Raw genomic sequence first — 17092 nt, forward strand, 5'->3', positions numbered from 1 at the left:
ATTGGCGTAAGGCCAACAAACACATAGAGGGAGCGAACCAAAAACTCAGTTTTTCAAAACAGACCAATTTTAAATGGTCGAAAACAAGATAGAAAGAAAGCAAGAGAGAACTATCTGAATTCATTATCTTTATTTGAGGTCCTAGCCAAGAGTTTGGAGACCCGACAGTACTCTCAAGAAAATTTGACCATCCAAACACTACTGGTATCTCCCCTTCCCATTTTCCTCTCAAGGATTTTCCCCTGATAAACAACCCAGATTTGTAAAGCAATAAATCCAATAAGCCAACTGGGTTCCTTTTTCCATTTTGACTAGCACATTCCCTAAATAATATTAGGACAAAGACAGAAGATATTTTAGTGATAGCTGTGTGCAATTTTGCGCAAGGGATCACACCAACTTTCTCCATATCATTCCAGTCTTATTGAATTCCCAGAGGGGCAACTTCACTTCATTGAAGTGCACATACTTTGCATTAGTTAATTCCCCACAAAAAAAATGACAAAAGAGGAAAAGAAATATCAGCAGGAAGCCTAACGATCATCCGCGGGGAGTAAATTCAATCCTAATAGTACAAGGGTCAAAGAGAGACCACTAATCTTGCAAAATGGAATCTTTAGTTCAATCTGTAAATAGAAACTGTAGGTAACTGAAATTCCAGACACTTGACAACGGTAAGAAGAAACATGCTACGGATAAAAAGCTGCTAGAACTCCTAGCGAATCAACAAAAAAAAGTTGCTAGGCACCTCTGACCAAGCAGGGTGAAATTTGTTAACAGACAAATGCAGTAACTGAGCTGGTATACCAATTATATACAAGCACGAGTTTTTCTGAGAAAACGTCGATACTCTTCCAACTTAGCTCCTTATTTCAGAAACTTCAGAGGACTCGAAGCTGAGCAAGAAAAGCAGCACAGAGATCCAAGAAGAGGAATTGCGGACCCTGAAGCCTCTGAAGGTCAAGCAGGTACTTTTCCTCCCTAGTTTTGTAAAGCTGCACCAAAGGAAAACATCAAATGACATTTCAGAACCATACAAGCTGTAATCAAGAATATAGACTCAGAAAAGCATCAGATCCAAACGATAGAGAAACTACATTGCTTTCTGAAAGACAGACCAGCTAAGAATATTTTCTTTTATTTTTGGCGGTATTTGGACCAATTTGCTTGCACCTCAAGTCGACTATCTCTCACCAACACAGATATCAGGTAACTCTGTCTCCCAAGATTTTGGGTAGACGAAATTCTCCAAAAAAAAAAAGGATTTTGGGTAGACGTTTCTTCCAGTTAGTGTTGCTTCTTCCACTATTTAAGGATACATACAGATCAATAGTTGCTGAAATCCCGCCCCTCCATATGATAAAATAGATGCAGACATCTACTTAGAAGAACCATAATAGCATTTAAAATACAGGCATTCAACAAGTGAGACTTCACCAATTATGTGCAACATACTTCATTGCATTTGCTGCAAGTGCAAACTTCTCTCTCACCCAATTCTTTGTTCATGTTATTAAAATTGACCGTTCTACTATAATATTCTTATTTTCACGATACAAAATGCCTCTAAACACTATCTCAAGGATAAAGCAGCATTCATGTATGCAAGTATAAAAAAGTTGCGAAGAAACTAAATGTATAATCCATGAAATTTTTTATTACCTGGACTTCAAACTTGACCACATTTGCTAATTTAGTGACCCCGTCATTCTCAGTGATGGCTGAATCATCTCCAAAGAACTGATTCCCGTGCATGGAATTAATACCCATGCCTTCATGATGACCAGGTATGCTAGGAATCCATCGGCATTTCATATTATATTGACCAATCTTTTTCCAACATACGTTCAGTTCTTGCAGAGCTTTCAGAACTTCAGTCATTATTTCACGTGGATGCGCTCGAGACTGTAGCAAAAACGAAAAAGGCGTTCATTATCTATACTGTTGAACAGAATAAAGACGTAAATTATCTAGAAAGATTCAACAAAAAACCCATTGAAATTAGCAAAGGCTGTATGTGCATGAGTCCATATTTATCAATGGAATTGACATGTTTCCATAGCTAATAGGATCAGGGAATTTTTCAAAGCTTATCAGCACTTCAAATAAATATCCACCATAAAAATAAGAACAAAGCTCTCGCATATAGCCCTTCCCTCCACTCACATGTTAACATAAATATCCTTTTGCATCTTTCTTTAATCAGTAAGTATGAACCTCCAGCCCCCAGGATTATAAAATAAGTATGAATGTCCTATCATTAGCTTTTTTTAAAAAAAAGAAAGAGCGAAAAAAAGTTAGTTCTTGGCATGAGAGGCCGCAAACCAACCTGGAGGCCAAGAGCCCATTTTCTTTCAATGGGGAACTGTCTTGCACCAGCTTGCTGATAATCCATTATTCCTGGGAAGCGTTGCCCAACAGGGGAAGCCACAGCTTCATTTGAATTGATCCGATTGTAACCATATTCCTGTAACTTGTAAGGGAATATTTTATACATCCAATTAAACAGATTGTATGGCAAAAAATCTGGAGTAAACAAAAAAATCAACCACGACTATATACCCAACTTCATGTTGATGAACTCAGTAATCGTCTATAAAGATACGAAATATTTGTGGAGAAGAAACTCATAACAAATTGGTGAACAAACGGGCTCCTTATTACGAAAGCAGATCGAAAGAGATTTGCAGCCTTATTCAATAAAAAAACAAGCAAAGACGCACCATGGACTCCTGGAATTCAGCTCCAAGATAGCCAGTGGAAACACGATGGCGATTGTCAAGTAGCAAATAGTACGCAACAGTACCCTAAAATACAACAACCAAAAAAATGAGGCAAATAGGCAATCCGGGAAAAAGGAAAAAGTAGATGGCTGCTAACTAGAATTTACCTCATTTTGAACTCTATTGCGAAGAGATTCAATAAGGCTGTTCCTGTCAAATCCCATCTTAACCACCTCTTGAAGAATCTCTTCATCGATCTGCAATTTAATATTTTACAAGGAAATTGACTAGATGAGAATTTCGCTGGTTTAGAAAACCATGTTTAGAGCTGTAAATTCATACAAAAAGTTAAAGCCGTGAATTCACCGCAACGAAGGCCACAGCCACCATACAAGTCAGATTGTGAGTGAATGTGACAAAAGAAGCATTTGAAAAAACTAAATAAATAAACCAAAGAAGATGCGGTCATGCACCAAAACATCACAGGAATATCAATGAATATAGCAATTTCCTAAATACAATTTTTTTTGGGATAAAAATGGTGCTCGGGCCAGCTAGTGCGCACCTCACTGGGTTCCTACTACCTCCCGCCAGCATCGACCTGGTAACACTGTCCACCAAGGCTCAAATAGATGGACGAAATAACAAGTGTTTTCTTTTTGATAGGTCAAAAATAACAAGTGTTTTTTTGTCTCTATGGCATTTGGAGACCCTGATCTCTAAGGTTTACACTCACTTTATTGACCACTAGTCCACGCCCTTGGGAGCATTTCCCAAGTATAATCAATCATGAATATACTTGATTTTTGAAGAACGTGTTACGATCCGGCCACTCTCTCACATAACGGTCACTGTACGATCCGGCCACTGTTCCGGCAACTGTTCCGACCACTGTTCCGGCAGTTAACGTCGGCGACGATCAGGTAACGCCGGCCACTTTTCCGGCCACTACAACACCAGGTAACGCCGGTCACTTTTCCGGCCAGATCTACTTTTCTTCTCTCTTCTCTCTTCTTCTTCTTCTCTTCTTCTATACCTCTTCTTTTTCCCCTTTTTATCTGCTACTGGCGCCGCTGATCCGACGCCGGCGAGTTTTTCCGGCGTCATTTTTCAGGCCAGTTCGCTCTCCTCCTTCTCCCTCCATTTTCTTTTTTCTTTTTCCTTTTCCCCCTCCTCTCTTCTCTTCTCCCCTTTCAGGTCTTTGTGAACATTACTCTGGCGGTGAACAGTACCACGGCGGTGAACAGTAACTCCGGCGGTGAACAGTGTTTTTCGACGGCGAACAGGTTCTGTTCAACTGGAGTTGGTACCTCCAGCTGCTCGTATCCATTCTTTGTCCATACACCTGTAGTTATATTTTGCGGACTGTAGCCCTTTTAATAATTTATTAGTTCATACTAGCTTTTGTGGCTTTGGTTATTGATGGTAGACTAGGGTCATGTTCTCGTCCGGGGAGGGTTGGGAGTGGTAAGTGGGTTAGAGGAGCGTCTAGGCTGAGAGTAGGTTCTTGGAACATTGGGACGTTAACGGGGAAATCCATAGAGCTAGTTAAGATTCTTAAGAAGAGGAAGATTAATATAGCTTGTGTTCAAGAGACCAAATGGGTAGGCCTTAAAGCTAAGGAGGTAGACGGGTATAAGCTTTGGTTCTCTGGTAGGTCGAACTATAGGAATGGGGTAGGCATTTTAGTAGATAGTGATTTGAGGATCGGGTGGTAGAGGTTAGGAGGGTCACCGATAGGATGATGTCGATTAAGGTGGTCGTTGAAGGGCTTACTTTGAACATCATTAGTGCGTATGCGCGCGAGCCGGCTTAGGCGAGGAGGAGAAAAGGCGATTTTGGGAGGATTTGGACGAGGTAGTGGGAGGCATACCACCCTGCGAGAAGCTATTCGTGGGAGGTGATTTCAATGGGCACATCGGGTCTATTTCGGGGGGGTTATGATGATGTGCATGGAGGTTTTGGCTTCGGGGGACGGGGAATGGAGGAGGAGTCGCACTTTTGGATTTCGCAAGAGCTTTTGGGTTGGTGATAGCCAATTCGAGTTTTCCCGAGGAGTCGAGGAGCACTTGGGTAACCTTCCGTAGTTCGGTGGCTAAGACTCAGATAGACTTTCTACTCCTTAGGCAGGATGACAAAGGTCTGTGCAAAGACTGTAAGGTCATCCCGAGCGACAACCTTACAACCCGACATAAGCTCTTGGTGATGGATTTAGGGATCAAGATGACGAGAAAGAAGAGGGTCGTGGGTGTTCGGCCTAGGATCAGAGGGGGAGTTTGACCATGACTAGTGCCACGGAGATGGGAGAGAAATTAAAGGACGCGGGGGCGTGGGATAGTAGTGGGGATGCGACCGGTATGTGGGATAGAACGGCTAGTTGCATTAGGGTAGTAGCTAGGGGAAGTTTGGGGGTCTCGACGAGGTAGTCGGGGTGGGCATCGAGGGATTGGTGGTGGAATGGAGAAGTGCAAGGAAGGTGGAAGCAAAGAAAGGTGGCGTATGCGAAGTTTATAGAAAGCGAGGATGAGGTGGAGAAGTGGACGAATAGAGAGAACTTTATAAGATGGCGAGGAAGGAGGCGAAGTTGGCGGTTTCGATGGCAAAAACGGCAGCTTTTGAACGCCTTTATGCGGAACTAGAGGAAAAAGGCGGGGATAAGAAATTGTTTAGGCTAGCCAAGGCAAGGGAGAGGAGGGCACGTGATTTGGATCAAGTGAAGTGCATCGAGGACGAGCATGGCAAAGTATTGGTAGAAGAGGCTCACATTAGACGGAGATGGCGGTCATATTTTCCAAACTCTTGAATGAAGAAGGGGACGGGGACATTGTGTTGGGAGATTTAGAACTTACGGGGAGGCGTCGCGATTTTGGGTATTGCGGGAGTATTAAGGTTGAGGAGGTTAAGGGTGTTGTTCGTAGGATGCGCGAGGAGAGCGACAGGACCTGACGAGATTCCTGGAGAATTTTGGAAGTTTGCGGGCTCGGCAGGTTTGGAGTGGCTGACTAGGTTGTTTAATGTCATCTTTAAGACGGCAATGATGCCCGAAGAATGGAGGTCGAGTGTAATGATCCTCTATATAAGAACAAGGCGATATCCGAGTTGCAACAACTATAGAGGTATCAAGTGCGCTAAGCCATACTATGAAAGTGTGGGAAAGGGTGGTGGAGATGAGGGTGAGGAGAGGTGTAGCTATTTCGAGAGAACTAGTTTGGATTCATGCGGGACGCTCAACTACGAGGCCATCCATCTTGTAAGAAGGCGGTGGAGCAAAAGTATAGGGAGAGGAAGAGAGACTTACATATGATATTCATCGACCTAGAAAAGGCTTACGACAAAGTTCCAAGGAGATCCATGGAGATGCTTGGAGGCTAAAGGTGTACCCGTGGCGTACATTAGGGTGATCAAGGACATGTATGAGGGAGCCAAGACCGGGGTAAGGACGGTAGGAGGAGACTCGAGCACTTCCCGATTGTGATGGGGTTGCGTCGAGGATCGGCTCTTAGTCCATTTTTATTTGCCTTGGCGATGGATGAATTGACGCGGCATATTCAAGGCGAGGTGCCATGGTGTATGCTTTTCGCGGATGACATAGTCTTGATCGATGAGACTCGTAGCGGAGTCAACGCTAAGTCGGAGGTTTGGCGTCAAACTTTGGAGTCTAAAGGATTCAAGCTAAGTAGGACGAGAGCCAGTACTTGGAGTGCAAGTTCGGTGAAGCACCTCGAAATTTGGCGTGGAAGTGAGGCTTGGTACCCAGGTCATTCAGAAGACAAGTAGTTTCAAGTATCTTGGGTCTATTATACAAGACAGTGGGGAGATTGACGATGATGTCACACATCGTATTAGGGCAGGGTGGATGAAATGGAGGCTCGCTTCCGGAGTGCTATGTGATAAGAAAGTGCCACCACAACTTAAGGGCAAGTTCTACAAAGTGGTGGTTAGACCGACCATGTTGTATGGGGCGGAGTGTTGGCCAGTTAAGATCTCTCACGTTCAAAAGATGAAAGTTGCCGAGATAAGAATGTTGAGATGGATGTGTGGGCACACCAAGAGTGACAGGATTAGGAATGAGGCTATCCGGGACAAGGTGGGAATGGCCTCGGTGGAAGACAAGATGCGGGAAACGGGGACCGAGATGGTTTGGACATGTGAAGAGGAGAGGCACGAGATGCCCCGGTGCGGAGGTGTGAGAGGTTGGCCATGGATGGTTTCGGAAGAGGTAGGGGTAGGCGAAGAAGTATTGGGGAGAGGTGATTAGACGGGATATAGCGCGATTCTGACTTGCGAGGACATGACCTTAGATAGGAGGGTATGGAGGACTCGCATTAGGGTAGAAGGCTAGTAGATAGTAACGTTTATCCTTTCATATTAGTAGTCACATTTGTGCTTTGGTTTACTATTTGTTATCCGTACTTTGATTATCTTATTTTATCGTGATAGCTACGCTCCTTTACAAACCCGTTCATCATGGCTTAGTCGCTTTAGTTATTTGCGTTTTCCATATCGCTTTGAATCTCTCGCCTTATCGACCTCTTGTTATGCTTTTATGCTTTTATGCTTTATCGAGCCGAGGGTCTTTCGGAAATGTACCGTCCTACCTTGGTAGTGAGTCGTGTCTAACCGCGTACACTCTACCCTCCCCAGACCTCACGTTGTGGGATTTCACTGGGTTGTTGTTGTTGTTGTTGTTGTTGTTGAATCAATCATGAATATCTACTAATATTTCGGGTGTATTTCGCAGAGTGGACCTGGAGTAAAACTACAACCAAAAAAAAATAGAGTGGGACTTCGTCACAAGCAAAAGGGGAAGGAGGTCGAACTAAAAAGGTTGGATAAGTGAACAAAGAAATCGTGATCAACACATTTAATGGAATATCCAGCAAGCAAGACATGTTTGTGAGAGCAAGACAAATGTGACCCTTCTTTATGATGTACAATTGTGCGTTTGTCATAAGGGGAAACTGCTGATCACTTGTTTTTAATGTCTTTAATCTAATTTTTTTTTAAATGTCTTTTTACCATAAGTAGATTTATGAAGGTTTACACTCATAAATCTGATCTCCAAGGTTTAAACTCACTTTATTGACCACTAGTCCACACCCTTGGGAGCATTTCCCAAGTATAATCAGTTATGAATATCTGCTAATATTCCGGGTGTATTTCGCAGAGTGGACCTGGAGTAAAACTACAACAAAAAAAAAATAGAGTGGGACTTCGTCACAAGCAAAAGGGTGAAGGAGGTCAGAACTAAAAAGGTTGGATAAGTGAACAAAGAAATCGTGATCAACACATTTAATGGAATATCTAGCGCAGCAAGACATGTTTGTGAGAGCAAGACAAATGTGACCCTTCTTTATGATGTACAATTGTGCGTTTGTCATAAGGGGAAACTGCTGATCACTTGTTTTTAATGTCTTTAATCTAATTTTTTTTTAAATGTCTTTTTACCATAAGTAGATTTATGAAGCTCTAACAACAGGAAATTTCAAAGCAATTGTAAACTTTCCTCATTATTCAGGTACTTACAACATTTCCTAAATTATACAAGCTGTGATACAAGATTATATGAGCAATCCTGATCATTCTTTTCAATTTGTCAATCTTTTTCCTGGGAGCAGGGGAGGGGACAAAAACGTGCAGATAGGATAAATAAATAAAATCTACCATTTAAGGCAACCAAAGATGCAAAAGGAGTTAGCAAATTGCCTAAATTGATTCTATAGCTAACTGAGCATCATTCAAGGAATTCTCAGAGTATCATATAACGATCAAGCCAAGAAATAAGCTCTCTGTTTAATGAACAGAGTACTGCCGTTTATATGAGATAGCAAATAATAAGTGAAAGCCGGGAAGATTATTCCACTACATATAACTTGTTGCATATGAAACATAATGACGAAAAATACAAATCATTAAGAAGTCAAATGTACGTTCAATCTAACCTTCTTGGCTTGTTGCATTGTATCTGGTGGAGGTACGGCCAAATAACGTGGCAGATGAGCTTGGAACCAAGGGTGCAGGCGAATCTCAGGAATAGTCATTCGCTTCATTGGATCGACTATAAGCATCCTTGGAATCAAATCCCTTGCACCAGCTGATAAATGACTGGGCAAAGTATATATTCCGCCCTAAAGACAATTGATACACAGTTAAAACAATTGTCAGCAATCAGTTCAGACAGCAAAAAAATTTATCATGTAAATCATGTGTCATCCGTTTTCTTGATCGCTAGCGCACCCTTACCCAATTGGCCAGAGAAAAACATATCAAGGCGAAAGCTGCAGGTTCGAGCTCCAACAGCCCCAATGGATTCATTAAATATATCAACTAATCTCTCTACTTTTTTGTGAAAGGGATAGGGAGCATAATTTCATTCCAAGGGAGGATCGTTTTTCTTTTTCCTTTTCCATTTGGCATTTCACATCATGTCCACTTTTTTCAAAACAACAAAAAAGGATGAGATTTAGTCCCGGCAGATCTAAACAATCTTGTTTTTTCTGAACATGATACATTTGGAAGAGCAGAACGGAAAACAAGAAAGTGACCAACATAGTAAAAATGGGATAAATCAGCAACATATTCAAGCCTCATCAACGGAAAGTGGAGCTACCCACACAATGTCTTACTTATCATGTATGCAATACTGAAAGTTAGGATATGAGGCCAAATTTTGTAGTCATTTATCCACCAAATAGAATTGAATGACAACAGGAAACGGAATCTGATGAAAACCAGGTCGCAGATTTGGAAACACATAACTTCAAGACAAGGGGCAGCTCAATCAATGAAGAATCAACATTAACATGCTGGATTTTAAGTAAATTGAAATATACCTTTATTTTCTTAAATAGATTGGGAATGTTTTCATCGTCAAATGGAAGGGTGCCACAGAGAAGAGCATAAAGAATAACACCACAGCTCCATACATCTACCTCAGGGCCAGCATACAGTTTACCTGATATAACCTACACAGAGAGAGAAGATAATGACCATAAGCACTTTTTTGAAGAAAAAACGCTGACAAGTGTAAGTGTCAAAACGCAGCATACACTAAGTATTGGGCTGGAGCATAATATTATTTTTCAGTCAGAAGCTTCAGTACCTCTGGGGCAGCGTAGTTTGGGCTTCCACAACTTGTCTTCAGAAAATGACCATCACGCATGATATTGCTCAAACCAAAATCTGCAATCTTCACATTCCATTTGGAATCCAGAAGGAGATTTTCAGGCTTAAGGTCTCTATGAACCACCATGTTTCTATGGCAGTACTCCACACCAGAAATTATCTGTTTTTTTAAGAAGAATCAGAATACCATCACTACTTAAAAAATAGTTAAACAGCGGGAAGTGGCACATCCACCTGCTGAAAAAAATTACGAGCTTCATCCTCCTGCAATCTGCCCTTCTCAACGATGTAATCAAACAGCTCGCCAGATTTCACATACTCCATCACAACATATATATCTGATGGTGTCTCTATGACCTCATAAAGCCGTATAATATGAGGATGCATGAACAATCTCAATATTTTGATTTCTCTTCGGACTGCAAAATATCAGAGATATAAAACTCTTACACAGTCCAGACGTCCATAAACAGCAACAAAAAAATTGATAGTTGCGGCCTAGGACCAAGAGGAAGCAATGGCCAATTATTGAGAACAAAATCATCCTCCATCAAGGTAGATCCCACTGGATAGTCTAATTAAATTACAAGCACCTAGAGATTTTCTTTTTGAGATGGTAACAATTATACATTCAAAAGCACAATTATACATTCAAAAGCACAAAGGCTGTTGCTGACCATAATTACAGAGAGATGATCCAAAAGTATACACAAAAATTTCAACAAGCGCCTAGAGGTTTGAGATCAAAAGCCTGATATATGGAGTTTGTTGAAACTTTTGTATGAGAAAGAACACAAGATTATCTTCATAACAGGTTTTCCTTTCGTTAAGTTTAAGTAGAAGAAAAGATCAACCCTATTTAAATCAAGTGACAACGTAATCATACATTTATATGGGTTTCAGAAAAGACAGAACAGAAAAGAAAAAGGAAAGAAAGCTAACGGAGGAGGAATGATGAGGGCAACAAACAAACCAAATAGTAGGTTATGAGTCTTCAACTTCCAAGATTCAGGTTGTCCTTCTTCCAACCTCGCCGCCTCTTGCCTTTTGTTTTACTTAAGAATGTAGGGTAAAAAGGAGAGACAGTGTCTATATACTTTGGATCTATCTTTCTCGGACTCGGGTATGGGTGTTCAATACGGGTGTGGATCTAGAGGTCAGATTCTTCATTACATAAATTTTAGGATTCGGGAGTATGGATCCAAGTGCGGATACGGGTGCTGGGATACTGCCAATAAATGTATATTACAACATATATATATATATATATATATATATATATATATATATATATATATATATATATATATATATATATCAATTACTTACCAAAAACAGGTATATATTTCAATTTATTAAAGTAATTGAACAAAAACTAATAAAATTCAATTCCTTATAAACCCCTAAAAATTTTATTCATAAGATATCTCACATTATAGCTAATCATTCTCATACTTTATATAACTATATATCTACACACACATACACACTTCTCGGTGTAGTCAAAGCACCCGAGGTAAGTTGACCGAATCCGGTGCGAATCCCACACCCATGTTGTGTCGACGCGGGTGAGGCAGTGATTTTGAAGAGTCCGAGCAACTTAGCTTTGGATAGTAAGGAAAAAGTGACTGCATTTCCTACCTTTTTCTTCCATGTCCATGTTCCTGATTTTTCGACGATTAAGAATCTTGACAGCAACTTTGTGCCCTGTTAAGGTATGTTCAGCTATTTTAACTTTGCCAAACGATCCAATGCCAAGAGTTTTCCCGAGCTTATAGTTCCGTAAAAATGAGTCCACACTGCTGGTGCCTTGGACTGTTGATCCATCCATTTTCCTACAAACACGAGAAATTTTGAGGCAAATTAGACATTCATTATTCAGAAAGGGCACCAGAAAACTACCAAAAGGTACCTCCACCTGTAATAATCCCCAAAAAGAAAATTTTCATTGCTAGATCTTGGTAATAAATTCGCAATCATTTTTTCATGAAGGAATTTCCTTGTGAAACCAAGACACATGGCACAATGCACAATTGCCAAACGCATCTTTCAACATTGCATACACTAGTAGCTGTAGGGTATTAATTGTCGAGTTGTCTCAAGCTGACAGGGCGACAGCAAGCGATCAAAACATAACTTCCCCTTGAACACCTGTCCAGCTCTGAACTCAAAAACTTCTTTACCCTTCGGTGGTACTGCTGGGGGGGGGAGGGGGAGGGGGAGTCAAAGATTGCATCTTTAAAACAACATTTATACCTTTTCTCTTTCTGCGATAATTTTGTTATGGTCCAATGCAACGTATGGGACTTGTCCGACATCGGTGCAACATTGTGCGGATGTGAGGTTTATATAGCTTTGGGCTCTCCCGCCTCAATAGCTAGCTTTTAGGGTGTATCAAATTCAAAGAGGGAGAGTTTTTGGAGGCCTAAAAGATACTTAAATAATGTCTTCAAATAAAATTGATCTTCAGTAATGACTTATCAGTAATTGGATTAATCTCCCACTATGCTAATTTCTATTGAGCGGGGGGTCTGCATACGTCCTACCCTCCCCAGACCCATGAACAGTGATCTCATTATTGCCTATTCGAGCAATACCACCCATCAGAGCCATCGTTAACCAATGGTCGTCAAGGCATATTCTCAAAATCCCTATATCTACAGCTGTGGCAATAGGGCATGATTTGGTAATATGCCAATTTGACCAGTATTAGTAGATAAAACGATTTCTTCCATTTCTGAATCCCAAAAAATTCGATTAGGGGTCAGTGTTGGATTACACTGGGTATGTTGTTGTTGTAGTTGGACGATATTTAAAAAATTTACAAGTCACCAAGGGGTACTAATCAACATCCTCTTTCACACACTAGTAGGAACAATACCAACATATACTTTGGACACATACCCAAATGTTGATGGGGGTCAAACCCAAGACAAATACCTCCACCTGTATTGTTAGCCGCTGGGCCAAAGCTTCATTTCCCCCTTATGCTAAAAGTGGCACCTTTTTTCTCTCCAATTGGAGAAAGAAAATAACTGAAAGAGAAATTTTCAATAAATAGTACCCAGACCCTAAAGAAATGAAAAGGAGCTAATTTGATGAGAAATTCATAATCCCATAATGGAATAGCAAATCCTTTCCACCCTATAACCCTAGATATCAAAAATATCGAACCCCGTGACAGAAAAACCAAATCTTGAAGTTACCCAATTATGTTAGCCAACTATGTAACACCCAAACGGCATATTCTTGAAAACACTAACAAGAACAGATCTGAATTTTTTATTTTTATTTTTGAAATGGAAAAGAATAGAACAGATCTGAAATATTGCAAGGAAACCAAGAAAGAATAAAATGATATCAAACATGCAGACCCACCTGGCATAAGCTAAACCTCAAGAAACAGATTGAAGAGGTTGAGGTTGTGGGGGTGGGGGGTTGCTAAGGATGCCTGCAGAAGCGCAAGAATGGAGTTTACTGATTTTCGATTCCGTTAATTTGCCCCCTCGTATTCACAGAATGTTCTTGGCCCTGTGATAATATATGCCAGAACTAATTAATGATGATATTAATTTATGTTGCACAGACTCTTCAAAAATATCGTCGGGTGCGTGTCGGATACTCCAAAAGTAGTGCATTTTTGGAGAATCCGACACGGGTGCGGCAACGAAAGTGAAGAGTTCGCGCAACTTAGCTATTAATTAATTAGATTATATGTTCTACATTATATTTTCTAAGGATTCTATGTTATATTAACTTTAATTAACTTTAATACTAGCAGCTGTAGGGAGCTTAATTGTCGAGTTGTCTCAAGCTGACAAGACGACAGTAAGCAATCAAAACATAACTTCCACTTGAAAGTTGTCCATCTCTGAAGTTAAAAGCAAGTGTCAAAGATTGCATCTTTAAAACAACATTTATACCTTTTCTCTTTCCGCGATAATTCTGTTATGGTCCATTGCAAGGAATGGGACTTGTCCCACATCGTCGCAGCAATGTGCTGATGTGGGGTTTATATAGCCTTGGGCTCTCCCACCTCAATAACTAGCTTTTGGGGTGTGGTTCTACTGGGTCGTATCAAATTCAAAGAGGGAGAGTTTTTGGAGAGCTAAAAGGTACTAAACAATGTGCTCAAATAAAAACAATTTTCAGTAATGACTTATCAGTAATTGGATTAATCTCCGACTACGCTTATTTCGTCTTGCCAAGCAGTTGGAAGATATTTACAAAATTTACAAGTACTAATCAACACCCCCTTTCACACAATAGTAGGAACAATAGACCCAAATGTTGATGGGAGTCAAACCTAAGACATCATGATCTCAGTACCTCCACCTTGTCTTGTGAAACACTGGGCCAAAGCTTCATTGCCCCCCTAATGCTAAAATTGGCAACTTTTTTCTCTCCAATTGGAGAAAAAAATGAAAGAGAAATTCTCAATAAATAGTACCCAGACCCTAAAGAAATGAAAAGCGGCTAATTTGATAAGAAATTCACAATCCCATAATCGGATAGCAAATTCTTTCCACCCTATAACCCTAATGCCAAAAATATTGAATCCCGTGACAGAAAAATCAATCTTGAAGTTACCCAATTATGTTAGCCAAATATGCAACACCAAGCGGGCATATTCTTGAAAACCCTAGCAAGAACATATCTGAAATATTGCAAGGAAACCAAGAAAAATACATTCTACGGAATAAAATGATATCAAACATGCTGACCCACCTGGCAGAAGCTAAACCTCAAGAAGCAGATTGAAGAAATTCAACAATTAAAAGTGGAGAAATTGGGAAATTAAGCGATTATCTTCAGCATTAGGGGATGGAAAATGGCATATGTAATAGAGTGGCAGTGGCATCCTGGAATGCAGGGGAAGAGGCTGAGGTTGTGGGGGTGGGGGGTTGCTAAGGATGCCTGCAGAAGCGCAAGAATGGAGTTTACTGATTTTCGATTCCCTTAATTTCTCTCCTCGTATTCACAGATAGTTCTTGCCCTTATGGTAATATATGCTAGAACTAATTAATGATAATATCAATTAATTAGCTTCTACTTTCTACATTATATTTTCTAAAGACTGTATGTTATATTAACTTTAATACAAGCAGCTGTAGGGAGCTTAATTGTCGAGTTGTCTCGAGCTGACAGGGCGACAACAAGCGATCAAAATATAACTTCCACTTGAGTGTTGTCCATCTCTGAACTCAAAAGCAAGTGTCAAAGATTGCATCTTTAAAACAACATTTATAACTTTCCTCCTTCCGCATAATTTTGTTATGGTCCAATGCAAGGTATGGGACTTGTCCCACATCGGTGCAGCAATGTGCTGATGTGAGGTTTATATAGCCTTGGGCTCTCCCACCTCAACAGCTCGCTTTTAGAGTGTGGTTCTCCTGGGTTGTATCAAATTCAAAGAGGGAGAGTTTTTCAAGACCTAAAAGGTACTTAAATAGTGTCTTCAAATAAAATTAATCTTCAGTAATGACTTATCAGTAATTGGATTAATCTCCCACTATGCTAATCTCAAAATCCCTATATCTACAGCTGTGGCAATAGGGGGGTGATTTGGTAATATGCCAATTTGACCGCTATTAGTAGATAAAACGATTTCTTCCACTTCTAAATCCCAAATAATTCGATTAGGGGTCAGTGTTGGATTACACTAGGTATGTTGTTTTCTTGATGACATACACTGGGTATGTTGTTGTTGTTGTTGTAGTTGGAAGATATTTACAAAATCTACAACTCACCAACGGGTGCTAATCGACACCCTCTCACACGCTCGTAGGAACAATACCAACCATATACTTTGGACACAGACCCAAATATTGATGGGAGTCAAACCTAAGACAGCATGATCTCAGTACCTCCACCTTGTCTTGTTAATCACTGGCCCAAAGCTTCATTAGCCCCCTTATGCTAAAATTGGCAATTTTTTTCTCTCCAATCGGAGGAAAAAAAATCAAAATTCTGAATAAATAGCACCCCATAACCCTAAAGAAATGAAAAGGAGCTAATTTGATGAGAAGTTCACAACCCCATAATCAGATAACAAATTATTTCCACCCCATAACCCTAATTACCAAAAATATCAAATCCCATGACAGAAAAACCAAATCTTGAAGTCACCCAATTATGTAACACCCAAAGCAGACATATTATTGAAACCCTAGCCAAGAACAGATCTGAAAAATTTCAAGAAAACCAAAGAAAAATACATTTTATCAATAAAAAAGAAATCATACATGCAAACCCACCTGATAGAAGCTAAACCCCAAGAAGCAGATTGAAGAAATACAACAAGTAAAGATGAGAAATTGGGAAATTAAGTGAGTATATTTAGCATTTAGGGATGAAAAATGGCATATGTAAGAGAGTGGCAGTGATTTTCCTGGAATACAGGGGAATAAGTTGAGGTAAGTCGTGGGGGGTGGGGTGGGGGTGGGTGGGGTAGGGTGGGGGTAAAGGATGCTTGAAGAATTTCAAGAATGGAGTTCACTGACTTTTTCGATTCCGTTAATTTTCCCCCTAGTATTCACAGATAGTTGTTGGTCTTGTGATAATATATATGCTAGAGCTAATTAATTATAATATTAAATAATTAGATTCTATGTTTTATGTATTATAATTTTGTAAAGATTCTACGTTATTATTAACTTTAATAAATTGAGATTGTAGTATGGTAGAAATTGTTGTCGTGACAGAATCAACCTTTGATCTTTTTCTTCCACAAGAATCTGCTACAGCTAACCAATAGTGTGCCTTTTTGGGCCAAAGTGGTCCATATGAATGATGTGATGTGATATGATGTGATGTGATGTTTTAGTTTTTGAAAAATAGCATTAATGAAAACATTAACCTAAGTAGGCGTTTGGCCACAAAAATCAAATATTTTTTATTTTATTTGATATTTTGGAGTTGGAATTGAAAATAGAGTTATGTTTAGTTATAGTTTTTGCAAAGAATATTTGGTTGTTTGAATGTATTGAAAGTGAAAACAAGCTTTTTTGTGTTTTTCAAATTTCAAATACAACTTCAAGTTGTATTTGGAATTTCCATTGCCAAACGTTGATTTTCAAATAAAGTGAAAATGTTTTCCGGAACAAAGTCAAATAACTTCATGGCCAAACGGGCCCTAAATTTTTCTCCTTTTTCATTTTAGACAACATCCATGCCATTGATCTCGTCAAGTCACGGATGGTTTAACGAATTTGGTAGCCTAAAGTTAGAATATATTAAGAGGC

General features: G+C 39.9%; 1 protein-coding gene across 4 annotated transcripts; it reads right to left on the reverse strand.

Annotated features, from left to right (window-relative positions):
- Positions 1-550: 550 nt before the first annotated feature.
- Positions 551-16411, reverse strand: LOC132037327 (SNF1-related protein kinase catalytic subunit alpha KIN10-like). 4 transcript variants are annotated; one of them, XM_059427847.1, is made up of 12 exons: positions 16106-16411; positions 13227-13379; positions 11490-11683; positions 10083-10267; positions 9826-10008; positions 9557-9688; positions 8666-8851; positions 2891-2980; positions 2724-2807; positions 2330-2473; positions 1663-1905; positions 551-995 (listed from the first exon to the last, which is right to left on the reverse strand). In XM_059427847.1, the coding sequence occupies exons 3-12, from the start codon at positions 11677-11679 to the stop codon at positions 882-884; spliced, it is 1551 nt and encodes a 516-aa protein (XP_059283830.1). In that variant the 5' UTR covers positions 11680-11683; positions 13227-13379; positions 16106-16411; the 3' UTR covers positions 551-881. The 4 variants fall into 4 exon arrangements, with proteins under 4 accessions (XP_059283830.1, XP_059283811.1, XP_059283824.1 ...); XM_059427828.1 differs by lacking the exon at positions 13227-13379 and having other exon boundaries at positions 16094-16411; XM_059427841.1 differs by lacking the exon at positions 13227-13379 and having other exon boundaries at positions 16106-16410.
- Positions 16412-17092: the final 681 nt, after the last annotated feature.

This window comes from Lycium ferocissimum, chromosome 2, assembly GCF_029784015.1.
Source record: "Lycium ferocissimum isolate CSIRO_LF1 chromosome 2, AGI_CSIRO_Lferr_CH_V1, whole genome shotgun sequence".
NCBI classification, from domain to species: Eukaryota; Viridiplantae; Streptophyta; class Magnoliopsida; order Solanales; family Solanaceae; genus Lycium; species Lycium ferocissimum.

Bases quoted from the DNA above. Each gene is read 5' to 3' on its own strand.
- LOC132037327 (XM_059427828.1), bottom strand. The intron at 10,009-10,082 runs GTGGATGTGCCA...TTAAAAAAACAG, and splicing joins CTCGTAATTTTTTTCAGCAG to ATAATTTCTGGTGTGGAGTA. The intron at 996-1,662 runs GTAATAAAAAAT...CCTTTGGTGCAG, and splicing joins TGGTCAAGTTTGAAGTCCAG to CTTTACAAAACTAGGGAGGA.